Raw genomic sequence first — 25,965 nt, 5'->3', positions numbered from 1 at the left:
TCCAGACTCCCTCAACCATAACTCTATCAAATTCATTCCATACAGTACTAGTCCTCTTACGAGAAGAGGTTTGACCTTCACTCGGTTCACCAGTTCTAGAGGAACTAGGAACAGGGGGTTGGGGATTAGTTTCTTCTCCCTCAGAAACAGGAATGCCAAACTGACTTTCCTCAAAAGATGACATATCTATGATTAATTCAAAAAATAAAAACTAACCGCAAGGAGGAATTGAGTAGAGGGTCGGAGGGCAGAGGCAGAGCCGAGATTCCGAGCTTCCTCTTGTGCTCTCAACAGAAGCGACCTTCTCTTCTCAACAGGAACCTCCTCTTGTGTAGCACTTGAACAAACTAAAAATTAAATTGCTAGAAGAGCACTTTGAAGAGAGAAATAATAGCAGTAGAGAAGGAGAGAATGAGAGGTTTGGTGTGGTGAGAATGAGGGAGGAATGGGCTATTTATAGAAGCCCAAAAATTTTTTTTCCCAAAATACCCCTCAATTCAGCCGTTATTGGACTGTTGGGAGGGGTAAAAGGGTCATTTTCACGAAAATAGCCGTTGGAAACGGCTATTTTCACTCCCCCTCTCCAGACGGGCCGTGCCAGGCACGGCCCGTCTGGAGCCGTTACGGGCCGTGCCAGGCACGGCCCGTCTGGAGACGTTGCGGGCCGTGCCTGGCACGGCCCGTTTGCGCCCGTTACGGGCCGTGCCTAGCATGGCCCGTGCCGTGCCGTGCCCGGCCCGGCCCACCAATAGAGGGGCCGGGGGCCGGGCCGGGCTGGCCTTCCGTGCCTCACGGGCCGTGCCAGGCACGGCCCGCTTCATAAGCGGGCCGTGCCAGGCACGGCCCGCTTAGAATTTGGGCCCGGGAGGCCTGGGCCGGGCCGGCCCGGCACGGCCCGTTGCCCAACTCTACAGCCAAAGCTGTCCATAGCTCCGCCTCAGAGACTGAGATGTCCAAGATCGAGCTCCCTCGGCTGCCACCGCCGAAGTCCGGGCCTCTCACTTTAAGTACCCTTTCCATCCCCCGGTCGCCTGCGAAAGAAAGTTGAAGGATTCCACGCTTCCTTTCCTTCCAAGATTCCTACCGAAATATGGCAAGAAAAGGAGACGAATTTAAAGAGATTTAGGTTTTCCAGTGACTTCGAGTCTCTTGCTTTCTCTCGTTGTTTCGGGTTCGATTTCGGAGGTATGTTGTGATTTCATTCTCTGGTGAATTCTTGGTTTTGGGTTGGGAATGTGGGATTGGGGGATGGTTTTGGTTCCTCGGTTTGGGTTTGATTTGTACAGATCTGGTGCCGATCATGGTTGGATTTGATTCATTTAGGTGGGATATCTCCTGGTTCTTGTTCTTGATTGTTTTTTTTTCCGATTTATGCAATTGGTTGATTTGTATTGGATTCTGGATCGATTTAACCTCGTGCATGTGTGCATTGTTATTTATGACCTCTGTTTTCTTGGGATATCTTCGTGTTTTCTTATAATGAATCTGGTATAAGATCTGTCTCCTAGCTTGTATTGGGCAATAATGTAAAAGATTATGGATATTTTTCAGTTCTGTGGGAGGAATGGTGATTGATGGAGAGAAGACAAAGACTTATCTGGGAAGGTTTTTGCTGAAGAGTGGCTGATGTAATGTTTGGAATTGATTGGAGAAGGGGGGCAAGGTGAAGCTTGCTTATTGGATTAGTTTCTTGTATGAATTAATGAATATTATACTTTCTCTTTTGTTGTCGTCCTAAAATCAGAATCTTGGTTTATCACCTCCTTATGCAGTACCATGAATTTAGAAGGCTTTGATATGAAATCATACGTGGGTCAAACCATTTTCTGTTCTCAGAATGCATCTCAGAGCCAATTTTCTGTTTAATTTCTTTGTTTCTGTATTGGAAGCTTTTCTGTTTAATTTCTTGTGTCTGTATTGCAAGGTCTTATTGGTCATTATATTAATTTTAAGTGTTCGGTTTTTCTCTTTTTCAGGTTTCTACATATAGCTTTTTCACTTTAGCATGATGTTTCTTGAGGCCACCATTTGCATGAAAAAAGTTCCTATTAGTGCTTTTTAATCCGAGACTATATGTTGGTTGCACCTTGGTTTAGGTCTGCTTCGGAGTCGCTTTGCTGCTAGGTTTTTGTGAGGGTGTTGAGTTTAATAGGAAGCAACAAATATTGGAAAGGAGTAGGTCTGTGTGATAGTGATGGACTTGGGTTCTGCACTCTTCAGACTAGCTGCTGTCTGATGTTTCTGGTCTGAAGATTTTTGGGTGTAAATTTTCTTTAATCCTTATTCTTTCCGTCCCTTGTACTACTCTTTCTGGGTAGGGGTTGGATGTGGTGCAAAGGTTGCATATGACTTTCACATGATGCGTGAAGAAAGACCTGATAGGTTCTATAGCCAGGTAATTTCTTTACACCCTTTCTACTGGATATTCTTTATCTTGGGTAATTATGTTTCTTCTGTTTTAATTGGTTTTATTAAATGTTTGATATGAAATTTCTCCAAAAAATGTATTCAACTCAAAGCCTTTGTTGAAGTAATGCTTGAGCACTTTAGGTTTCATGAGATGCAACATTAGTTTTAGCTTATGTTAACCTTTATTCAGTGATAAACCATGAACTTATCGTACTTATTCATCCTTTTGTCCACTAAACAAGAATAATTTTGAGTTTGTAAAATCCTAAGGGTCTGTTAGGATAATGAACTAATCTGATTGCTTTTCAAGTGAAAAAGAAGAAATCTTATTAATGTGTTAATAATATGGATCGGGAAGAAAATCTATTGGAGGTCTTGATCTTACTCTTGCAATATCTATTCATGAGGCTCTATTTTTCTTTAGATCTAGAATAAGTTGGAATGCAGAATTTGCTTCACATGCAAGCCTATATTATGTCATGAAATAATTCCAAGAGTTACAAAACATTTTGATATGGTATGGATCCTGGATATCATGTAACATTAGGTGAGTGGCATAAGAAGGAAGAGACAGTAAATTGCAGAAGGAAATAGAAGAATCTACTTATATGGAATCAATTGTTCTTTGATAAAATAAGTCTTATGCCATCTATATAGTAGTGGATTTATATAAATGAAGGTAGGGACCCAACAAAACTGGAGTAATGTTTTATGACCTGCTCTTAGTTTGATGGCAGAGTTTTCTTAGTTCATAATAAGTTCCTGGCCAAGGAATCTTTGGACAAGAGTAGGGCATGCCATGAAAGCTAGATCAACTTTGTAAGTATAGAGACTGATTTGCTTGATCCAGCAGTTAAACTCATACAACTAGAGAGCAGCCCTACAAGGCTTATTAGAATTGGAAAGAGCCTAGACATAGAGAAGCGAGGAAAATCTGTGATATAGAAATTTGCATTGTTCATGTTTGAGACATTTATTTAATGAGCAAAGAGACATAGGAGTCAAGTGTCTAATCTCAAATCAAGTTTTTCAGTTGTGTCTGACTAATTCTGACAGAACAATCCTATGCTTTGTCTTTACAGACACATTATCATAAAAGCACCTCAAATAATAGATTGGACAAGATTTTGCACAAATTATGAAGTCACGTACATCTTTTTTTAGCTTTGAGATTTTTCTAACCAGGTTGCCGTTAATGCTTAGCCATTATCAGGTGTAGATAATGAATTCTTGGTTGTGTGCATATCTGGAACATGGCACCTTGGGGAACTCCAAGTAGAGTTCTTTTCTTTCTTGTTTCTGGTAGAATTTTGAATTGACACTGCTGATACTACAAGGGGAAGAAAAACTTCATGTTATTAGTTAACTTTATAAACATGCTGAATAAAGAATCCTTAGTTTAAAATCCTTTTTCTTAAAAAATATTCTGCATGGTTGTATTTACATGTACATGTTGAGTATGATCAGAAACTTTGAAACACTACAATTTAGAAGTATAAGTTGTAGACCAAGATGATTGCCAAGAAGAGGCTTTGCTCAGAAGAACTGTTTTGAGGTCATGATCTTGAAAAATTATAAACCAAAAAACACGCATAATTACGCTATATTCATCTCTAATGAGTGGTATGTTTGATGTTCAACAGGTAGGACTTTCACAAGCTCGAAGGCTGGTCCAAGGGAAAGTGACAAGATTGCATATCCACAACCCATTTCCTGTCCAAGTCGGTAGGGAACTGTGGATCCAGCAGCCTGATTGCCTGGAAATAACTCATCATGGGCAGGTAGTATCTCTTTCATTGCATTACATGATATGCCTCTACTTTACCCAAATTTTTATCCAGAGAAGTTAGATCCATGAATTTTAAAGGACAGAATAAAAGCATGTAACTTTGGACTGTGATTAATTCAAGATTCGCCGTACCGGTACCGGACCCTGTACCGGTGCCACACTAATATATTGTCGGTATGGTATGGTACGAAATTTTTTGTCAGTACGCCGTCCGTACTGGTACCAGTACCAAACCGGTATGGTACGGTACGCCTGATATGGTATGGCATATCATGAATTAATCACATATGCTTTTGTCCTGGTCAAGAACACCATTCTCTTGAGATAAGAAGAAAATAGGAAGCCACATACATCAGTGATGCCAGAGCATATATGCTCCGAGGCCTAAAGGTTCAGGCTTGGTAATATATGGATATCTTGAAGCTGTATGAGAAAACTGTGATGTAATATATGAATACATCCTTTTGATTGTACTTAAGTGTACTAGGTAAACTTTTTTTTATCCTTTATAATTGTTAACCATGCCGGTGATTCACTAGAATGCCTTAAAACAGGAATCGGTGTACCAGATAAATTCAGCTAAACATCAATCAAGTGTTTAATTATCGGTACGGGCACAGCTTTTTCTTTCTTAATGGAAGCAATGTATTGAAACAGAGTGATCTGGTGTTGATGCAGGTGTTCATGCTGAGGAGGGCAACATCCTCATTTACCCTTCGCAGCTCCTTGTTGCTGATGGCAATTAGAAAGAACTGGTCCTCTTTCTTTGTTGGTAAGCAAGTAATTTTACACGGTTGGAGGAAAGAGGTGGAATCTCCCCCACCTTTTTTAACCCCTTACTTGGAGTTTGCAGCCCTGGTAGATCAGGAAATTTTTTTTCTGTGAGAAGGAAAATTTTTTACTTTGTATGAATTCATAGAGTAGTTACTCGAGTGGAGTTCAGAAGCAAGGGCGGAACAAGCTGGGTTCGTAACATCCATATGTGTATAGCTGCCGGAATACAAGATGGATATATAGAATCAAAGATATTACTTTTAGGAAAATTTTAATGAATCATCCTTGTTGTGCCTCTGGAATTCTGGTTCGCTTGTTTCATCAGGGTTGTTGATGCTGTCCTGTTCGGCAACAACTTAGGAAACTGGTTTTCTCAAGTAAGTGATATCTTCAATGTGCTTGGTTCGCTGCCCAATTCCAAAAGAAAGAAATTATCATATTCTTCGCATGTAGATATTATTTCGAATCCATTAAGGACTTCTTAATGCTAAGCTGGGGAATTCTGCAAAGCCTAACAACAATTTTGCCGTTTTTGACCTAGTGTTATCCAGGTCGATTAGACAAGGCCTTTCTAAACTAGTGCAACCCATAGTTCTCATTATCTTATCCTACATAAGAATAGGGGCAAGTGGAAGGGCAAAATAAGGGATTTACAAGTAACCACTAAAGGAATTGGATCATACATCAACTTTTAAATTAAGAATGAGAAAACTCATAGTCTTGAGGCCCAAGGGATATCTTATAAAAGGATACAATATTCGAACCAAATGATAATTTAAGTGGGAAGATATAAAGGATACAAGTCCCACTATCCTCATTAACCTGCATATCGTGTATCGCCATCTAAAGCTCCAAGGGCATTTGGATGTGGGTACAGCTACGATATCCATTTGCTGTTGTGTATATAGGCTACGAAGTTGGAGAGTGATACTTTTATTAGCTACGAAGTTGGATCGTTATCCATTCTCATGCAGGACACTACACTTATTTGAAAAACGAGTTATGGTATTCCGAATAATTTCATGTTACCAGGACATATGCAGCCTATCCAGTTCCTCCTTTCTTCCTCTTGCCTTTTGCTTGACTGCAGTAGAGCATCCACAAGCACCTGCTATCTTAATTTTGCCTATGCGCTTGCACCAAAAGAATCATCTCCTTTTGGTGAAAAGAAAGCATTTCTTACTATGGAGCTATCAATATACCAGCCCTTCCTTACAAGTTGACAAACTTTTACACTAGAAACACGCAGACTAGAAACTATATATGTGAGATCACTTTTGACACTTACATCGCAAATTACGCCAAGAGACCCAACTTCTTTGATCATAACATCATCTCCTTCCTCCATCCATTCCCCATATGATTCCAAGCTCTACCCTCCGGCGATGCAAGCGAACACGCGATGGCTCCTCACGCCAAAATCTTTTCTTAAACGAGGTGGTTCGATGCGTTTCTCCGGCGACAAGGACTCACGAGGGAATTCTTGCACTGAGATGTGCCTCCAATGTCTGCTATATCCTTCAGTGAAGCCTCCAAGCTTCTCCGGCGGAGGTGTCATCGAGCGATGGACATGGGTATTGAATTCAGTCATCTCGAACGCTGCAGTGGTGCCTGATGAGGTATGCTTGTGGTTCTCCGGTGGGGGTGTCATGAACATGTGGCCATTAGCATTGAATTCGGAGTAGTCGAACAGTGCTGCACCTGAGGACAGACACTTGTAGCAACGCCTAGTCTTCTTTCTCTTGATGGCTCTATAGACCAAGGGGATCAGCCCCTCCATTTTTTTGTCAGGCAGGAGGAGAAGAACTAGAAGTTTAGGAAGGTTGGAAAGAGTAGTGGGGCTTAATATTTACAGTGGGGGGGGGGGGGGGGGGGGGGGGGGAGATTTGCTAAGCTTTTCTTTATAGCAAGCTCAAAATCTTGTGGGTTGACTTGAACTGTTCAAATACTTGGATGCCCACTTCAGCTTGATACTTTATTGGTGCAGTTGCAGTTATTAGGGATTCAGATTTTTTTGAGTTGTTTTTATTAGTTGGGTTTGTGAGGAAAGTTTCTTCAAGGAGTAGGTGGCTTCCAAGTAATTGGTGCATAATGACTTCATAAAAAAATTTACAGAAGACTCCATGGCTCGTATTACAGAAGACTTAAATATTTGGTGCATAAGTATTCCATAAAAATATTAACTAAACCATGGGTGTCTATCACTGGAATTGACACCATTTGCCTACAATACTCCAACTTTTCAAGCTGAAGGTATTCTATGATATTATTCAAGATAATTATGAAACATAATATCGATCGCATGGAAGCATTATGAAGACAAGCAATTTTCTTTAATTTTCCAAATTATTTATTTATGAAGACAACCCCCCATCCCTTTTCTTTTTATATATCCACTGATTTTTTGAGAAGTTCCCAGCCTTGGGACCTTCTAAAGTGCAACTCCTCATCTGGAGATAGATGAGATATCCACCTACCTTGATTGTAAGTTGGGCATTTCCTCTATTTAAAATCCTTTGCACCCTTAGGCGTTTGATACTATTATTTTGCATCACTATCTCCACATTTTCTTATTATTATAATGGGAGGTGGGTTGTTATAAGCTTGAGGCTTGTCTAGTGGGCATCTAGGAGAGGCGTGCTTCACTAGCCTTTCTTAGACAACCTAATCCACTCACATATGAGCAGGTGGCATCTATACATCATAGGCCTCCTCTAAAGTCCCTATCTAATATGATAAGGCTTTAGAATAGTCACCAATTAAATGATATCCATGCCTAAATTTCAACAATTCAACTAAGAGTTTTTTTTTGCATACTGCCCCCCATATTTTATGGATGTTATACCGAAGACCTCCCTTTTAATGTCAATGAATTACAATATATATATATATATACATATAGATATAGATATATATCCCATCTATCGAAATTTGGTCACTGTAATTAGCCATGGATCCTGTTTAAGTTAACCAGAGGTACAAAATGACCATTTTACCTCTGGTTAACCTAAACTAGCTCCAAATCCTCTCTTTCTTCCTCATTCTCGATCACCTCCTCTTCCTCCTCTCTCTTTCACTACCTCCTTCTTCTACTTCTCTCTCTATCTCTCTATCTATCTATATCTATATATATATATATATATATATATATATATATATATATATATATATATATATATATATATATATATATATATATATATATCTTTTTAAATGTTGAAGGGGTTGCCTTCTTCTCTCTCTCTTGGGGGCAATGGACAACATCATGAAGCAAAAAAGCTTTTTCTGACATAGAGAGTAACAGCATCATCAGATTTTGGTAACAAAAGTTTAAGCCAAGGTTGTTTTGCAATACATGTAGACTTTTTTTGGATCAATTTGTAAATAGTGATAAGAAGAGAATTTACATATAATATGAATAAAATAGGGTGCAATATGTAAAAATCTCTCCAACTAACCATCTTTAATCTTTTCAACGCTGGTATGACGACAGTCTTTGACAACTTCAGCGAAGAAGGGGTCATTCTTTTTTCAGATGTTGGCTGTATTCAATATTCAAGTGTCATAGTCTTTGATTTCAGCAAAAAGGACAGACACATTGGCAAATGGAAGACTATGACCAAAGAAAAAAAATAAGGGCTATCATTCCATTTGTTTTAGCCTTCTAGTTACTCTCCTGGAGAATGAGAACATGGCAGACCTGATCATTCTTTCACCCTAAAATGATTTTAATGGTAAATTGGCAATCCACAATTATGTGGATAGATTGTCAATTAATATGTGGCAGTCCTGAGATAATAGAGGTGCTAGTGGACTAATAAAATAGATTCAGCTTGGATCCACTCTACAGAGCATCCCATTTGCACCGAACTAAACCTAGGCTTCAGAAATTGTACGGTTCAAAAAGTAACCAACTTCCAAGATGCATCTGAATTGGATATTAGTTTGACAGGATCTAACTATCTTTTCAGACATGATAAGAACCAATGAAATAATCTAATTGTTCAAGATTGACCCATAGTAAACTTAGGCCTAAGTTCAAAATTAAATTAACTCAACTTGCCTAAGAGTGGACAAGAGGCAGAGCCAACTTCACCAACATGACACATGAAAAAGATGAATAATTGTAAACTAACCGAAACAAGAATTTATTCACTATTTATTTAAATTGTAGATTAAGTCTCATGTATCCAATTTTCAGGGGATGTAGGCACAAAAAATCTTAATCAAACTTCAGCTAGGCTCCATAGCAGTTTCGAGTCCAAAGTTCAGGATCAAGTCCAACCGATTTCCTCTTCGACCAACATGATCCAGCCTCAAATTTTAAGCCAAGCCTACCGAAAAAATGTTTTTTAGCTGCTTAATTTGAGCTTAGTTTTCTAATGAAATGGAGCATTGTAAACCCTGATTAAAGCCTATAATTAAGGTAAGCTGGATTGGGCGGGGGAGGGGTGCTTTGTAAAGTCAGTTGAATTGAATTCAGAAAGCTGGTAATGAAAACATGCTACATTTTCAGAGAAATACATACTATACTACATAAGGGGAGCAAATTGTTAGCCTAGTGGTTGCAACTTCTTCTCTTGGCAGAGGTTCCATCACAAAACCATATGTGGCTCAACTCTGCATTCCATTTTTAGAGAGTGTCCTTTACCTCTCTTCCACTCTTTCTCCTAAATACATTTCAAATACCATTTTTTTTCGCTTAACAAGGACCAATATATGCACTGTTTTTTTCCCCTGTTCTTCTTGCCTTTATTATATATCTTTCTTAATCACAATTATATTAAGAAAAGTAAATTTTGTATCATCTTGAATCATAACAAAAGCCTTACCCTTTGATATATCAAATCTTTACTTCTCGGCCTAAACTATATTACCATGTGCATCCCAAGTAATGGATCATTATCATCCATGGAACCATGTGCCATGCTATTCATGTTATTAAAATAAAAGATGATAAATCATGTGATTGCAGCATTCAATCAAATACTCCTTTCTAGATGCATTACATGCGACATAATCATGAGCATCCATAACATCATTCACATCAAAGTACTGACTGTTGAAAAATGTCTTCCAATGGATGGATAACTTCATGCTTGTTACATCAAATCATTGCCAACAAAGTGATATCCATGTATAACGAATGGCTACAGGGCATGCATCAATCTAGAAACTAATGCAAGAAAAAAAAATTTGACAGCCTTTTAGCCCAACTAATGCATCAATCTACAGCGTTTTAGCCCAACTAGACCCAAATTTAAATTTTTTGACAAGTGATTTGAGCCTGACATGAACCCGATCCAGCCTGCGAAAATACATAGACCTTGGTTTGGCTTCAGCATGATATCGCTAGGCCAGCCTCCAGCCGAGCCGGAATTGAGCCCGAACTTTCAACCCGGGGCCAAAATCAGCCCCATGCAGTTTGGTAGGTTAACCACGAAATCAAAGCAAAAGGATCACCTTCCACCCAAAATCATCTCAAGCAAGGCATGCTATATAGTACCGAACCAAATAGTACAAAGGTGCATCATACTAAACCGAACGGTACAGAGGTGCATCATATCGTACTGGTTCGGTACCAGTATGTGGTATGGGCAGCGTATCGACATTCAGTATGGAGCTTGGTACCGAGACAGCATACTGTGATCTCAAGGCTTCTCACATTCTACCCTACACTCGCAATTCAGCATCTACAATGTCACCATTGTTATCCTGCTATGAATTCTGCATTAATAAAAGCACAAATTAGATAGAAGTAGTGGAAAAGGATACAAGGAAGCTTGGGCAATAAACATGCAATTAAGAGAAAGTGGTTCTTAGAATCTTAGAATTGCACTAGCCACTAATATCTGTTTTTTAATAGATAAAAAAATATGATGGGAATTTGATGATTTTTCACTAATTAGTAGACAATGAGAGAAAGCTGTATCAGAAGATCTAATTGCTAAGCAATCACAATTGTGCATCCTAAAGTAGATCTAGAACAGAACACACAAAAATGAATTTAACATTAACATAACAAAAGGTTATAAGATTTTTCTTCATCTAAAGGTAAAATTATTCAAAAATCAAGGTAGAATAGAAAACATGCAGTGGGAGTACTCACGAATGAACCTTATAAGTCTACTCAGAGTCGAACATAAAAGATACTACCAAAAGCAAATAATAGACAAATCAAAACACAGAGAGATGTGCATGTCTTGTGAATGCGTTTGCTGATGGTCATCTAACCATGTCTTCACGCTTCAAATTAAAGAGGGGAAGAGAAGATTTGAAGATGATTAGATGACCATCAGCAAAACACATTCAAAGCTGCATACTTCTTAGCTTCCCAATGGCCACAGCATGCAAGAAGCTTTAGAGAGAAAGTGAGTGGTCTCTTATAACGAATTAAATAATGAAATAGGATAGATGGTATATTCTTGGAATAATTCTATCAAACAGTATATTCTAGGAGAATAAACCCCTAATTGAAGTTGAAGCTGGAAAGAGAGATGGTCAGACTTAAACTTCTCTTATTTCATCCAGAAGACACTCATTCATGAGTCATGACTTCGACTGGAGGCAATTATTCTTCCATGCGCTCTCAATTATTAGGCAGGCTGTTGTTGTTTTTTGAGTTAAATGGAGAAGCCACCAACTTCAGCAACTTTAAGAGAGGTGGACAAGAGATGCGCCAAGAGTTGAGTAGCAAGGGAAATGGTGTTCAATGGTGGCAGTTGATTTGGCTTGTGAAATCTTTCTGTTGTTTTATGTTTTTATTTTCAGTTAAGTAGCAGCTTTTTTTGGATTTGTATTTGGACTGCGACGTTGGACTTGGAGAAATGCCCACATCTAGGAATTCTTTTTCAGAATCATAACAGGACAAAATCTAAGACCAATTGGTTTCTGGACATAAGGGTGCTGACAACACTAGAAAAACTCAGATCCTCTTATGGTAGCACTCAGAAACAAGTTAAAACACTCCTGAGATTTTAAACCTACAGAAAGCAAGTTCAGAAACCATGGATCACATCTTGTTGTCATGCCAATATGCATGTTGCTGCAGGGAAATGGTGGAAGATCAGATAGGATTCAGATGGCCAAGAATATTGTCTCTAAGAACGATGTGGTTGGAGTGGAGAAAACCAGAATTTTAAATGCTCACAGCACGGCCTGGGACTCTTTTTTATTAGCTTCCACTTGGTGGCTTTGGTTGGAACGTAACAGACGTGTCTTCTTAGACAAAGAGATCACTGCCTCGCAGACACCTCACATGGCAGTAGAATACTGTTCTAATTGGGAAGAGTTATTCCATTACAGGTGGTCTACTTCTTCGTCTCTTCTTTTGGATGCCATGAAAGGAGCAATGCTACTGGAAACTAGTTTTGATTCTCCTTGTCCTCCGGCCACTGGGGACTATTTCTATAATTGATTTCATTTACTTTAATGAAGATAGGAGGAGCTTAGGCTCTTTCTTTTTCTCAAAAAGATAAAAAAGAATGTTTAGAAGTAACACACTAATGACATATTACATGTCATGGTAAACTTGGCTGACTAGAAATTTAAGCTTTCAATATGCATCCCCTTGCATAAGCACTATCCATGAACTTTTATCGTCAAGCCTTAAATGAAAGGTGTCACGCCCCGAACTTCGCCTGAGTTACTTACATGATATGGCCTGAGATCATGTAAAGCCTATAATAAACAAATATCAAACAACTCAACAGTAAATAACCAAATATTCTAAATAAATAAATTTATTATATTCAAACTGGTTCAATTATAAGATCTTTAAATATTTACCGACATCAGAAAATAAACTAACTCATGCTCAAACTCTATATCTAACCCTTCCGAAACTATACATTCTGCAACTCTAAAAGAAAAAGAAAAGAGGTGATATGAGCTTTACAGCCTAGTAAAAATCTTTCACACTCACACTAATATAAATTTAAAATAAAAATTAACTATAAACCTCATCAAAATATGGATTAAAATTATAAAGCCGCGTACCAATTATTCAACGTAGCTCGATAAAATATGCATCCGTAAATAAGCTTTACGGGGAAGGCACCTTCCCCTTCTGTTTTCCCTTCCCCCATTCCCCCCAAGATCCAAGGGGGTGGTGGCCATGGTGGCCCAGCCCCCACTCGACGGCAGCCACAGCAACCCCCGGCGGTGGCGACGGCAACGGCCCCGAGCAGAAAGCCGCAGGCGGCGGCGGCGGTCGGCAACCCAAGGAAGATGGAAGACAAACAGGGGATGTCCTGTTTCACGCTATTCCGGCAACTCGCCGGCCCAAATCCATGGAGACAGCGACCGACAAACTGGGAAACAAGGAATAAGAAGAGGTCCGATCCCTTACCCCAATCCGGCGACGATCTGGCGACCCCTTTCCGGCGGAAACCGAAGGAGAACTCGGAGGAAGACCTTGGCATTTGGCGGTTTCCTTCGAGAGATTTGAGATGGGATTCAACAGGAGAAGAAACCCTTTTATAGATGAAATCCCCTAGTCCCCGCCGGAGTCCAACACCCTTCGAGTCCCGGTTTCCTTGCCGGACTCGGGGAGGAAGGGGAAGGGCCCCTGTTTCACGTGCCAGACGGCTGAGCGCCCCCCTGGGCCGGCCCAGGCTAACCAGGCCTACGGCCCATTACAAAGGTTTTCTTTCCTCAATTAAAAAAAAAGAAAGAGAGAGAATAAGCATTTGATGGATGATTATAATTTTATCAATTAAATTGTTTGCACTCTGCAGTATATTTGATATTATTTTCTTTATTTTAAGTTTTTTTTTCCTCAAGGGTGGATCAAAAGGAGAAATCTATATATATATATATATATATATATATATATATATATATATATATATATATATATATATGGGAGGCTTAATTGAAAATTGGAAATCTTTATCGCAAATATCAACTCTCTGATTTAAATTCTTAATGATGTATAGGTCCCTGAATTGCAACTTAGAGCGGCCGGAGAATGATTGTACAATCGCTATATGGACCTTTTATTAAAGAAAAATTATTTATAGGTTATCTAGTTGCACTAAGCGGTTCATCGGTTATTTATATGGACACTAACTAAACTTGCGAATTTCATATTTCTACATTCGCTATATCTGAAAAGCCTATGGGATGATATGATCTCCCAATTTGATTAGTAATTTCAATTGTTTATATAAGAAGATACATAGTTTTTCTTTTTTAGTTTCAAAGGTATCCTTCTTTCTCTACCTCAAACTAAGCTAGGAGATATGTTTATCTAAAATAGCAGTAGTTCTAGCTGTGGGGAGACGATGAAATCCGATGGGGAGGCTTATGATGCACTCAAATGAACACTTTGAATTTAATGATGAAATAGGTAATGTAGACCATTGAAAAGTTAAAAAGTACATGAGAAACCTTCATGTAGCTTGGACATCCCACTGCCATAACTATTGCCAAGCCAAAAATTTGCTGAGAAACTCAAGAAATATCATGAGCAAGAACTAGATCCACATGTACAATAGGTATATGAGACATATGGTATTTACGTATGATAAATTTTTAGATATGCTTTCTTACATCCAGCATATGATTTCTTATATGAGCCATGCGGATGATGTGATCACATATGTTTTTTTTTTCAGAACATATAATTTTCAGTCTAATTTCTATACAATAAGAACTCATAATGAACCCACTTTTATTGCAACAAGCACACTGCATTTGTATCCATCTTATGCATTCTTGAAATCATCATCCTTCTTCCATGCATTAAAACCAAGAAAATCAGTATTCCCAAAAAGAAAACCAACCAAAAAAAATGCAACATAACATGTAAATATGTGGCACAGATGTTATAAATTTTAATACAAGCTCAATTTGGACTCAATTAATTTTCGATTAGAGAGATAATTATGTATCTGGCCTGGTTCAATCCATATTTGTGTCCAGATATCCCAATGTCCACAAAGTGTTTGGACTTGTTTAGCATCAACCTCGTCTCAAGCTGCAGTTAGCTGGAGGCTGGAGCTCCCTTACTAAATCTAATCCATATTTCTGCCATAAAAACTTCGACGACAACCAATCTGAATCCAGCCTACGATATGGTGTAAATTTTATAACCAAACTCAACAAGATCAGTTCAACCTGCATGTGTTTGAATCTGATCAACTTTAAATTCCTCTCTCTTTGATAGACCTCTCCCATATTATTATGTGGTTTCGAACATCAACCAAGATCTAAACTGGTCTCAAGGCCGACAAGTATCTTCAAATGGATCCAGCATCCAGCTTTGGACGATGTTACCAAGAGATATTGGACCAGCCATCTCACTTAAAATATCTAAATGTCAGTTTGCCTCTCAATAGTGTGGTGTTTTCCTAGGGTTCTTGAAGGGTTTTAGCATGTTATAATGCGCAGCGGAAGCTAGAGATTTTAAAAATTTCTTAATAAAGTCCCTATGCATGAAACCCTTTTAAGCCTAGATCACCTTAATGATTACAATCAAATGATATAAAATAAATGCAGGATTAGTAGAATACCTCAAACGCTAATCCAAAGTGTACAATCTCCACGAGGCGTCCAAGTGTCCGCCCTCCAATGGTGATCCACACGAAAACTTGATCAAGACTTTAGCTCCAAAGACTTTTGATCCTTAATGCAGAATTCTTCTAAAGAACTCTAATGGCTTGCTTTCCTTCCTTTCTATTTTCCTTTAGCCTTCTAAAATCACTTCTAATCCTTTTGTCCTAAAGAAGACCACCTTGTCTTGGCTTAGGACACACTAGAAGCAATGCTAGAAAGAAAGAAACTAATGTAAGAAAGAAAGAAGAGAGGAGTGGGGTGGAATTGGAATGATGAAACCCATGGAGTGCTAACCTATTTATAATAGGTGTAGGGATGCATCTCCAAGGGATGCATCCCATCCACACATCCTCTCATGAAAGGGCATCATCTAAAGGGCCATATCAAATAAGAGGAGGTGCAGATCAAGTGAGGAGGTGTATCAAATGATATGTTCTTTCATGTGGTGCCATATTTTGACCAAGTCAACATCACATGCTAATCACATGTCCATCACGCCTCACCTCTTGATCTTTCATGATGATGATCCAAGGGCTCCAATGCAAGGCGCCATTCACTTGACCCATTATGTCTTCATCTAATGGTGGGATTAAGATCCAATGGTCAATTATGGTAGCCATCCTCTAACCCAATCCAATTGGGTTAAACCAACTCTCCATTATGTCTTCATCCAACGGTAGATCAAGATCTAACGGTCTAGATTGAATGATTTATTAAATCTAATCCAATTAGACTCAAACCAAGCCAATTAGGTGCCAACTCTTGGCTAATCCATATTAGAATATGATCTAATCAAATTAGATCAATTAAGAATCAGATTCGAATCCAATTCGAATCAGATTCGAATCCAATTCGAATTAGGAGCTAAGGTTTGCAACACCTGCTAGGATGTTTATCTTGCAAACATGATCTAATCCAATTAGACCCTTGATAAGTTTTCTTGTGTGTGACCCATTAGGTTCCATACTTAGCCAGCAATAGGTGTGAGTGCGAGTTGACCCAACTTGATTAGAACTCTTCTAATCGATTTAAGTCCAAACTGCGCGAACCCGAACTTAACAATTAGAATCCTTTCTAATTGGTGATCGAATTAAACTCTTTAATTTGATCAAACCTATAAAACAAGATTGACGTCTAGCAATGTGTCATGTCTACCCGAAAAATATGGAATTTGGTGGAAATACCAAAAATACCCTTCAGTGGCAAGTTACCATGCAATTCAATCCTTTAGTCAAACTGCATCCCAAATATGTATATGAGTATGAATATATGTCAAACTCAATTTCATATTCATATTTTTCTCAATCTTTTAATGATAATTCAAATAATGAAATATTAGAAACTCTTTCTAATTTTCATTCTGCTTTGATCAAAGGCTTCCTGAATTATCATATGATTAGAATAAATAGGATGCTATCTTCTCTTACTAGAAGTGATTAATTCCTTGTTGACCTACTCATAATCTTCGTACACAATTCACCATATCCAGAAGACCTCGTACATAACTTATTGTCATGAATGAGTGTAAACCAAAATATGGGTTCATGTGCACAAGATACCATGGTGATCTCAGGTCATAGGATCAGTTGCACAACTCCCACTAAGAGAATCATCTTTTGACATGTAAGTAAGACTTCATAAGATTTCTCTTTGTAGGTCAATTCAGTGAACTCATTCCTCTAATGAGCACCCACATCTTTGTATTAGTGTCTCCACACAAATGATTGTGAGATCAATCATCCTCTGCATCGAGCATACATAAGACATGCCAGTCTTTCCGGTAATCATTGATCCCCGACTCAATGTACCAATGACTGGGAATATTTAAGATTAGGATTTTAGGATTTTAAGTCTCACTAGTATGATCTCATCATAGTCTTAAAACCATTGCCCTAATCTAAGGAGTTTATCATAAATATAATCAACAGCATATGATAAAACATAACGCCTTTATTCATATTTAAATGTCATGTACATGATTTGGACAAATCAAAAGAAAAAACCTTTCGCAATACATATTGCGATTGACTTGTAGGGCATCTACTCTTTCAATCTCCCACTTGCACTAAAGCTAATCGCTCTTATATTTTATCCCCATACAATCGAGGTGGCGATCGAACTGCTGTTGTGTGTAGAGCTTTAGTGAACGGGTCTGCTAAGTTGTTCTTTGTGTCTACTCGTTCAATGACTATGTCTTGTCTCTCGACGATCTCTCGAACGAGGTGGAAGCGTCTTAGAATGTGCTTGGATTTGTGATGAGATCTTGGTTCTTTGCTTGAGCAACAGCTCCAGTGTTATCACAATAAACTAAAACTGGTCCAGCAATCTCAGGAACTACTCCCAACTCAGCGATGAACTTCTTCATCCAGACAGCTTCCTTAGCGGCTTCACTTACAGCGATGTATTCTGCCTCAGTAGTTGAGTCAGCTACAGTTTGCTGCTTGGAACTCTTCCAGCTCACTGCACCACCATTTAGGGTAAAGACATACCCTGAAGTGGACTTGCTATCATCTGGATCTGATTAAAAACTAGAATCAGAAAATCCTTCTAGTTTCAACTCAGATCCTCCATAAACTAGAAAAATATCTTTAGTCCTTCTTAAGTACTTAAGAATATTTTTTACAGCTATCCAATGATTTTCTCCTGGATCAGCCTGGAATCTGCTTGTTATGCCTAAGGCATAAGCAACATCAGGCCTAGTACATAGCATAGCATACATAATTGATCCTACTGCCGAAGCATAGGGAATAGAATTCATTCTATTCCTCTCTTCAGATGTTTTAGGAGACATCTTCTTAGAGAGACGTATGCCATGACTCATAGGTAAGTAACCTCTTTTACTTCCTTCCATGCTGAATCTTTTCAGCACACGATCTATGTACTTAGACTGGGATAAGCCTAGCATCCTTTTAGATCTATCCCTATAGATCTTTATACCAAGTATATAGGATGCTTCTCCCAAGTCTTTCATGGAAAAGCTTTTTGATAGCCAAGTCTTGACCGATTGTAACATTGGAATATCATTTTCAATGATTAGTATGTCATCTACATACAATATTAAGAAGACAACGGCACTCCCACTAGTCTTCTTGTACACACATGGTTCATCCACATTTTTGATAAAACCAAACTCTTTGACTGTTGTATCAAAACGGATGTTCCAACTCCTCGATGCTTGCTTTAATCCATAAATGGATCTCTTAAGCTTGCATACTTGATTTGCTCTCCCACTTGAGACAAATCCTTCTGGCTGTGTCATGTAAACCTCTTCCTCAAGATAACCATTAAGGAAGGCAGTTTTGACATCCATCTGCCAAATTTCATAATCATAGTATGCAGCTATTGCAAGCAAAATCCGAATAGATTTAAGCATGGCAACTGGTGAAAAAGTTTCATCATAGTCAATTCCTTGCTTTTGCCTGAAACCTTTTGCCACCAATCTAACCTTGTAGGTTTCTACTTGGCCATCTGCTCCAATCTTTTTCTTATAGACCCATTTGCAACCTATAGGGTTTACACCTTCTGGTGCATCAACCAAAGTCCATACTTGGTTGGTATACATAGAGTCTATTTCGGATTTCATAGCTTCTAACCATTTGTTAGAGTCATTACTCATGATAGCTTCCGAATAGGTCAGAGGATCATCATTTTCGACGATGTGGGCTTCATCATTCTCAATGATAAACCCATACCTCTTAGGTACATTTCGCACTCTATCTGACCTTTGGAGAGGAGATGTGTGTTGTGGTTGTACTTCATCAATGGGTACATCTGGTTGAAGAATTTCTTGTGTTTCTATTTGTAGGTCTTGAACTTCATTAAGTTCAATTCTTCTTTCACTGCCCTTTTCTAAGATAAATTCTTTTTCTAAGAAAGTGGCATGCCTACTAACAAATACCTTTTGTTCAGTAGGGTGATAGAAGAGATATCCAATACTTTCTTTGGAATAACCTATAAATGTACATTTATCTGATCTAGCACTTAGCTTATGTCCAAAATTTCTTTTGACATATGCTTGGCAGCCCCATATTTTAAAATATTTAAGATTGGGCTTTCTACCTCTCCATATCTCATATGGAGTACTAGATACAGATTTTGAAGGTATCCTGTTTAGCACATATGTAGCAGTTTCTAAGGCATAACCCCAGAAGGAAATAGGAAGATCTGTAAAGCACATCATGGACCTTACCATATCTAATAAAGTACGATTCCTCCGTTCAGCTACACCATTTAGTTGTGGCGTATACGGAGGTGTCCATTCAGAGAGAATACCCTTTTCTTTAAGATGATTTAAAAATTCACTAGAAAGGTATTCACCTCCTCGATCAGATCGAAGGATTTTAATACACTTTCCGGTTTGTTTTTCAACCATACTTTGATACTCTTTAAACTTATCAAAGGCTTCGGATTTATGTTTCATAAGATACACAAATCCGAACCTTGATAAATCATCAGTGAATGTGATGGAGTAAGAGTATCCACCTCTAGCTGGAGTTGTCATAGGACCACATACATCTGTATGTATAAGTCCTAATAACTCACTTGCCCTTTCTCCATGTCCAGTGAATGGAGACTTGGTCATTTTTCCCATAAGACAAGATTCACAAGTTCCTAATGATTCATAATCATAAGGATCAAAGAACTCTTCTTTGTATAACTTGTTGATTCTTGATTCACTTATGTGACCAAGTCGGCAATGCCAAAGGAGGGTATTATTCACTTCCTCTCTCTTTCTTTTATTGCTTTTATTAATATGAAAGACATTGTCATTAAGTAATAAAACTAGAAGACCATTTTCCATAATGCCATTGCAAAGATGCTTATTAGAAAAATAAATAGAGCAACCATTGCCCTTTCCATTAATTTCAAAACCTTTCTTTAACAACAAAGGAATGGAAATTACATTTCTAATAATTTTGGGCATATAATAACAATCTTCTAATTGTAGGAGCTTTCCCGAAGGCAATTCCAAGTTGTAGGTTCCAACAGCTTCAGCCTGGATGGACTCTCCTCCAGCGCCATACAGCTCGAAGTCACCTTTCTTCAAAATTTTAATTTTCTGTAGTCCATGCAAAGATTTGCAAATGTGAAAACCACAGCCGGTATCCAATACCCATGAATTTGAATTTGAAGAACTTAATGACAAGTTGGCATGTAACATAAACATACCTTTTGATGCAACTCTTGCATCGGTCTTCATACTTGCAAGAAAACTCTTGCAATTTCTTTTCCAGTGGCCAGCTTTGCCGCAATGAAAACAGGTACTTGATCCGGAGTTTTTCTTTCCTTTTTTCTTTTTGATGCTACTCTTGGGGTTCAATCGTTTCTTAGAACCCTTATTTCCCGATTTCCTCATAGAGGTGCTATTTATAAGAAGGAGTGGACCTTTATCCTTCTTAATATGCCCTTCAGCTGTTTTGAGCATATTTAACAGCTCGGGCAGGGAGGTGTTCAGCTTGTTCATGTGAAAGTTCACAACAAACTGAGAGAATGAATCAGGCAGTGATTGCAGGATCAAATCCTGACTGAGATCATTATTCATAGCAAAACCTAATTGACTTAATCTGGTGATCAAGTCTATAACCATAAGAACATGGTTTTGCACTGGAGTTCCTTCATTCATTCTAGCACGGAACAACTGCTTAGATATCTCATACCTAGCAGTCCTGCTTTGTTCTCCATACAAGTCTTTTAAATTGAGAAGTATGGATTGAGTGTCCATGCCTTCATGTTGCCTCTGTAATTCATTGTTCATAGAGGCAAGTATGATACATTTGACAGTCACACTGTCATTTTTCCACATCTTATGTGTGGCAACCTCCTCTTCTGTAGCATCATCCCCTAGATCTCCAAGATCAGGGGTTTCAAGTATATAGGAAATTTTCTCCTGAGTGAGTACTATCTTTAAATTCCTCAACCAGTCCACATAGTTTGGTCCGGTCAACTTGTTGGCATCTAAGATGCCTCTTAGTGAAAGTGAAGAAGCCATTTAATAATTCTACATATGCAAGAACAAAACTAATATAAGCAGACCAATCATGATGACATGTTTGCAACTAGATAAGGACTTTAATCTAATTTGTCTCCTACTATTTTTATCGAATATCATAGCCCTCTCCTATGATAAACATAAAAATATAATTTTTCTTAGTAGGGTTGAGATCCTAATTCATCATAAAAAGCCTTGTGTTTACACAACAAACTCTTATGAGTTCAAAGGTAGGAAACTCTTTCCAATTGCATCTCATGCAATTCTCAACTTTATCTTGTCCTCTTAAAATACTTATTGCCTTGTGTTAGCACAACAAACAATAATATTTTAGTTAAGTCAAATCCTTCATTTCCATATAGTCATATTCGAATAATATTGCCCTTGTGGTTGCACAACAAGGCAATATATTAAAATATGCCATAAGCATCTTAATGCACCAAGACAGTATAACATCAGTCCCCATTGCAAGTCTTGTGTTAGCACAACAAACTAGCATGGATCTTGACATAATAATATCGAGGCATGAAGGAAGGCTATCAATAGTGTTATATCAATATTAAGCTTATCCATAATAGGCAATCAAACAATTGGCCAGGTAAGCAGGTGGGAGGCTCCCCTTACTCAGAGAGTAAGGTCCTAATTAAGTAACCACCTTTAGTGCTTTCCTTAGACACCAATTAGATTAATTGTTCTAGAATGGGTTAGCTCAAAGTTTTTCAACACTATGACTTAATATAATTTTATTGAGGGCTTACTAGTCTCTAGCACATTCTTTAATTGTAACATATATTTAACATGTCTAAAATAAACTATTATGCATCATGGCTATCTCATAGCATGTATAAATCATAAGCAATTTAATTAATATGCTTCAACATATTTTCATATGGAAAATTTCATATCATGATATTTTATTACATAACATATCATATATGAATCATATATTTCAGCATTTCATTAAGCATATGACATTACTATCTCATAGTAAATTATTAATCATACATCATGCATTATTATTTGATTGAACCAATTAAGGATGGCTCTGATACCACTGAAGGGTTTTAGCATATATGATGCGCAGCGGAAGCTAGGGATGTTTAAAAATTTCTTAATAAAGTCCCTATGCATGAAACCCTTTTAAGCCTAGATCACCTTAATGATTACAATCAAATGATATAAAATAAATGCAGGATTAGTAGAATACCTCAAACGCTAATCCAAAGTGTACAATCTCCACGAGGCGTCCAAGTGTCCGCCCTCCAATGGTGATCCACACGAAAACTTGATCAAGACTTTAGCTCCAAAGACTTTTGATCCTTAATGCAGAATTCTTCTAAAGAACTCTAATGGCTTGCTTTCCTTTCTTTCTATTTTCCTTTAGCCTTCTAAAATCACTTCTAATCCTTTTGTCCTAAAGAAGACCACCTTGTCTTGGCTTAGGACACACTAGAAGCAATGCTAGAAAGAAAGAAACTAATGTAAGAAAGAAAGAAGAGAGGAGTGGGGTGGAATTGGAATGATGAAACCCATGGAGTGCTAACCTATTTATAATAGGTGTAGGGATGCATCTCCAAGGGATGCATCCCATCCACACATCCTCTCATGAAAGGGCATCATCTAAAGGGCCATATCAAATAAGAGGAGGTGCAGATCAAGTGAGGAGGTGTATCAAATGATATGTCCTTTCATGTGGTGCCATATTTTGACCAAGTCAACATCACATGCTAATCACATGTCCATCACGCCTCACCTCTTGATCTTTCATGATGATGATCCAAGGGCTCCAATGCAAGGCGCCATTCACTTGACCCATTATGTCTTCATCCAATGGTGGGATTAAGATCCAATGGTCAATTATGGTAGCCATCCTCTAACCCAATCCAATTGGGTTAAACCAACTCTCCATTATGTCTTCATCCAACGGTAGATCAAGATCTAACGGTCTAGATTGAATGATTTATTAAATCTAATCCAATTAGACTCAAACCAAGCCAATTAGGTGCCAACTCTTGGCTAATCCATATTAGAATATGATCTAATCAAATTAGATCAATTAAGAATCAGATTCGAATCCAATTCGAATCAGATTCGAATCCAATTCGAATCAGATTCGAATCCAATTCGAATTAGGAGCTAAGGTTTGCAACACCTGCTAGGATGTTTATCTTGCAAACATGATCTAATCCAATTAGACCCTTGATAAGTTTTCTTGTGTGTGACCCATTAGGTTCCATACTTAGCCAGCAATAGGTGTGAGTGCGAGTTGACCCAACTTGATTAGAACTCTTCTAATCGATTTAAGTCCAAACTGCGCGAACCCGAACTTAACAATTAGAATCCTTTCTAATTGGTGATCGAATTAAACTCTTTAATTTGATCAAACCTATAAAACAAAATTGACGTCTAGCAATGTGTCATGTCTACCCGAAAAATATGGAATTTGGTGGAAATACCAAAAATACCCTTCAGTGGCAAGTTACCATGCAATTCAATCCTTTAGTCAAACTGCATCCCAAATATGTATATGAGTATGAATATATGTCAAACTCAATTTCATATTCATATTTTTCTCAATCTTTTAATGATAATTCAAATAATGAAATATTAGAAACTCTTTCTAATTTTCATTCTGCTTTGATCAAAGGCTTCCTGAATTATCATATGATTAGAATAAATAGGATGCTATCTTCTCTTACTAGAAGTGATTAATTCCTTGTTGACCTACTCATAATCTTCGTACACAATTCACCATATCCAGAAGACCTCGTACATAACTTATTGTCATGAATGAGTGTAAAACAAAATATGGGTTCATGTGCACAAGATACCATGGTGATCTCAGGTCATAGGATCAGTTGCATAACTCCCACTAAGAGAATCATCTTTTGACATGTAAGTAAGACTTCATAAGATTTCTCTTTGTAGGTCAATTCAGTGAACTCATTCCTCTAATGAGCACCCACATCTTTGTATTAGTGTCTCCACACAAATGATTGTGAGATCAATCATCCTCTGCATCGAGCATACATAAGACATGCCAGTCTTTCCGGTAATCATTGATCCCCGACTCAATGTACCAATGACTGGGAATATTTAAGATTAGGATTTTAGGATTTTAAGTCTCACTAGTATGATCTCATCATAGTCTTAAAACCATTGCCCTAATCTAAGGAGTTTATCATAAATATAATCAACAGCATATGATAAAACATAACGCCTTTATTCATATTTAAATGTCATGTACATGATTTGGACAAATCAAAAGAAAAAACCTTTCGCAATACATATTGCGATTGACTTGTAGGGCATCTACTCTTTCAGTTCTCTTCTTAATTGTTATATAATTTCGAGCTGTCTCTAAGGTTATAGATAAAGAGGTTCATGTTGAGCATGTGGTAAATCTTCATTCAAGAAATCTGTCCAAGTATTTATAAAGGCTATGCTGTAAACTCTTGTCTTCCTTAGGATATAAAAATTGTCCATAGTCCACTCCATTTGGTTACCTTAGATTTAGCCACAAGAGCCATTATTGTTTGGCTCTTGTGGCTAAATCTAAGGTAATGCGCTGCTCCATGCTCTAATATCATGTTGAAATGTAAGAATAAGGAAAGAAAATTGTATTTATGCTTGTCTTTACAGTGTATAGGTACAACTTTTATATGGTACTAGGAGGCTGATGAATTTGGTAAGGCCGACTATGTTGGGCACAATCAGTCTTTATAGAGACCGACTATATTTGGCACAATCAAATACAAATCAATCAATGGTTCTACAATGATTCTAACAATTGCAATGAAATATAAGAACAAAATTAAAGTGGCAACATAGTTTAACCAATGCATATTAATAAACTTGCATCAACTGACCAAGTAACTTTGTGCGTACAACTTTTAAGCCCCGAGCATACTTATTGTACACACACAACCTGTAATTTCAGCATTATAAAGTTATTTAAGCCTAGTTTGGAAGTGCCATAAGCAAGTCAGGCATAGGTTGTTATCATACTCAGCGGATATAATTAACAAAGATATGGTAGGATAAACCTTCTTTTGTGTTTGGATAAGTTTTTTTTTTTTTATCCCCATTACATGATTACATTGTAACACCATAAATCCACACTAGTCATTATTTTTCAATTTAAATATAAATATCCCCAAATCTTCATAGCTACTTTTTTTTTAAAAAAAAGGATAACCCTGATTTCATCATGTCTAAGGAACCTTCAATGTTTGGTTATCCCTAATTTGACCTAATTCTTGAGGATCAGTGGTTGAGCCCCCTAAAATAACTTGTTAGGCACTTATCTCTGGGATAGGTAAGGATAAGAGAAGTGTTCTATTCCACCTCTATCCGCCGGCTTTAGAACAAGGCCTTCACTACCATCTGTAGCATTTATCCATCTTACAAATCATGTTATTTTTTACAGCTAACATAAGATGAT

At 37.8% G+C, this 25,965-nt stretch overlaps 2 protein-coding genes and 1 long non-coding RNA gene across 7 annotated transcripts; 1 reads left to right on the top strand and 2 right to left on the bottom strand.

Annotated features, from left to right (window-relative positions):
- Positions 1 to 918: 918 nt before the first annotated feature.
- LOC103715334 (diacylglycerol kinase 1-like) lies at positions 919 to 5,274 on the top strand. 4 transcript variants are annotated; one of them, XR_005514854.1, is made up of 5 exons: positions 919 to 1,185; positions 1,552 to 1,663; positions 1,977 to 2,395; positions 4,053 to 4,190; positions 4,877 to 5,274. XR_005514854.1 is itself a non-coding variant. In XM_039133653.1 (4 exons), the coding sequence occupies exons 2-4, from the start codon at positions 2,357 to 2,359 to the stop codon at positions 5,081 to 5,083; spliced, it is 384 nt and encodes a 127-aa protein (XP_038989581.1). In that variant the 5' UTR covers positions 919 to 1,185; positions 1,977 to 2,356; the 3' UTR covers positions 5,084 to 5,274. The 4 variants fall into 4 exon arrangements, 3 of the variants coding, with proteins under 3 accessions (XP_038989581.1, XP_038989579.1, XP_038989580.1); XM_039133653.1 differs by lacking the exon at positions 1,552 to 1,663; XM_039133651.1 differs by having other exon boundaries at positions 1,552 to 2,395.
- Positions 5,275 to 5,959: 685 nt separating this feature from the next.
- On the bottom strand, positions 5,960 to 6,830 carry LOC103715326. The gene has a single exon (XM_008802912.4). It carries the CDS (start codon positions 6,750 to 6,752, stop codon positions 6,345 to 6,347), a length of 408 nt encoding a protein of 135 aa, XP_008801134.2. The 5' UTR covers positions 6,753 to 6,830; the 3' UTR covers positions 5,960 to 6,344.
- A 3,202-nt stretch (positions 6,831 to 10,032) lies between these two features.
- LOC103715321 lies at positions 10,033 to 13,716 on the bottom strand. Of its 2 annotated transcripts, none has more exons than XR_005514852.1 (2): positions 13,323 to 13,716; positions 10,033 to 10,699 (listed from the first exon to the last, which is right to left on the bottom strand). It is a non-coding gene; the product is annotated as an uncharacterized LOC103715321 (long non-coding RNA). The 2 variants fall into 2 exon arrangements; XR_605373.4 differs by lacking the exon at positions 13,323 to 13,716 and adding an exon at positions 11,082 to 11,969.
- Between the last annotated feature and the right edge of the window lie 12,249 nt (positions 13,717 to 25,965).

This window comes from Phoenix dactylifera, chromosome 14, assembly GCF_009389715.1.
Source record: "Phoenix dactylifera cultivar Barhee BC4 chromosome 14, palm_55x_up_171113_PBpolish2nd_filt_p, whole genome shotgun sequence".
In the NCBI taxonomy this organism is placed as follows: Eukaryota; Viridiplantae; Streptophyta; class Magnoliopsida; order Arecales; family Arecaceae; genus Phoenix; species Phoenix dactylifera.
This window is presented reverse-complemented; position numbering and strand designations above follow the sequence as displayed.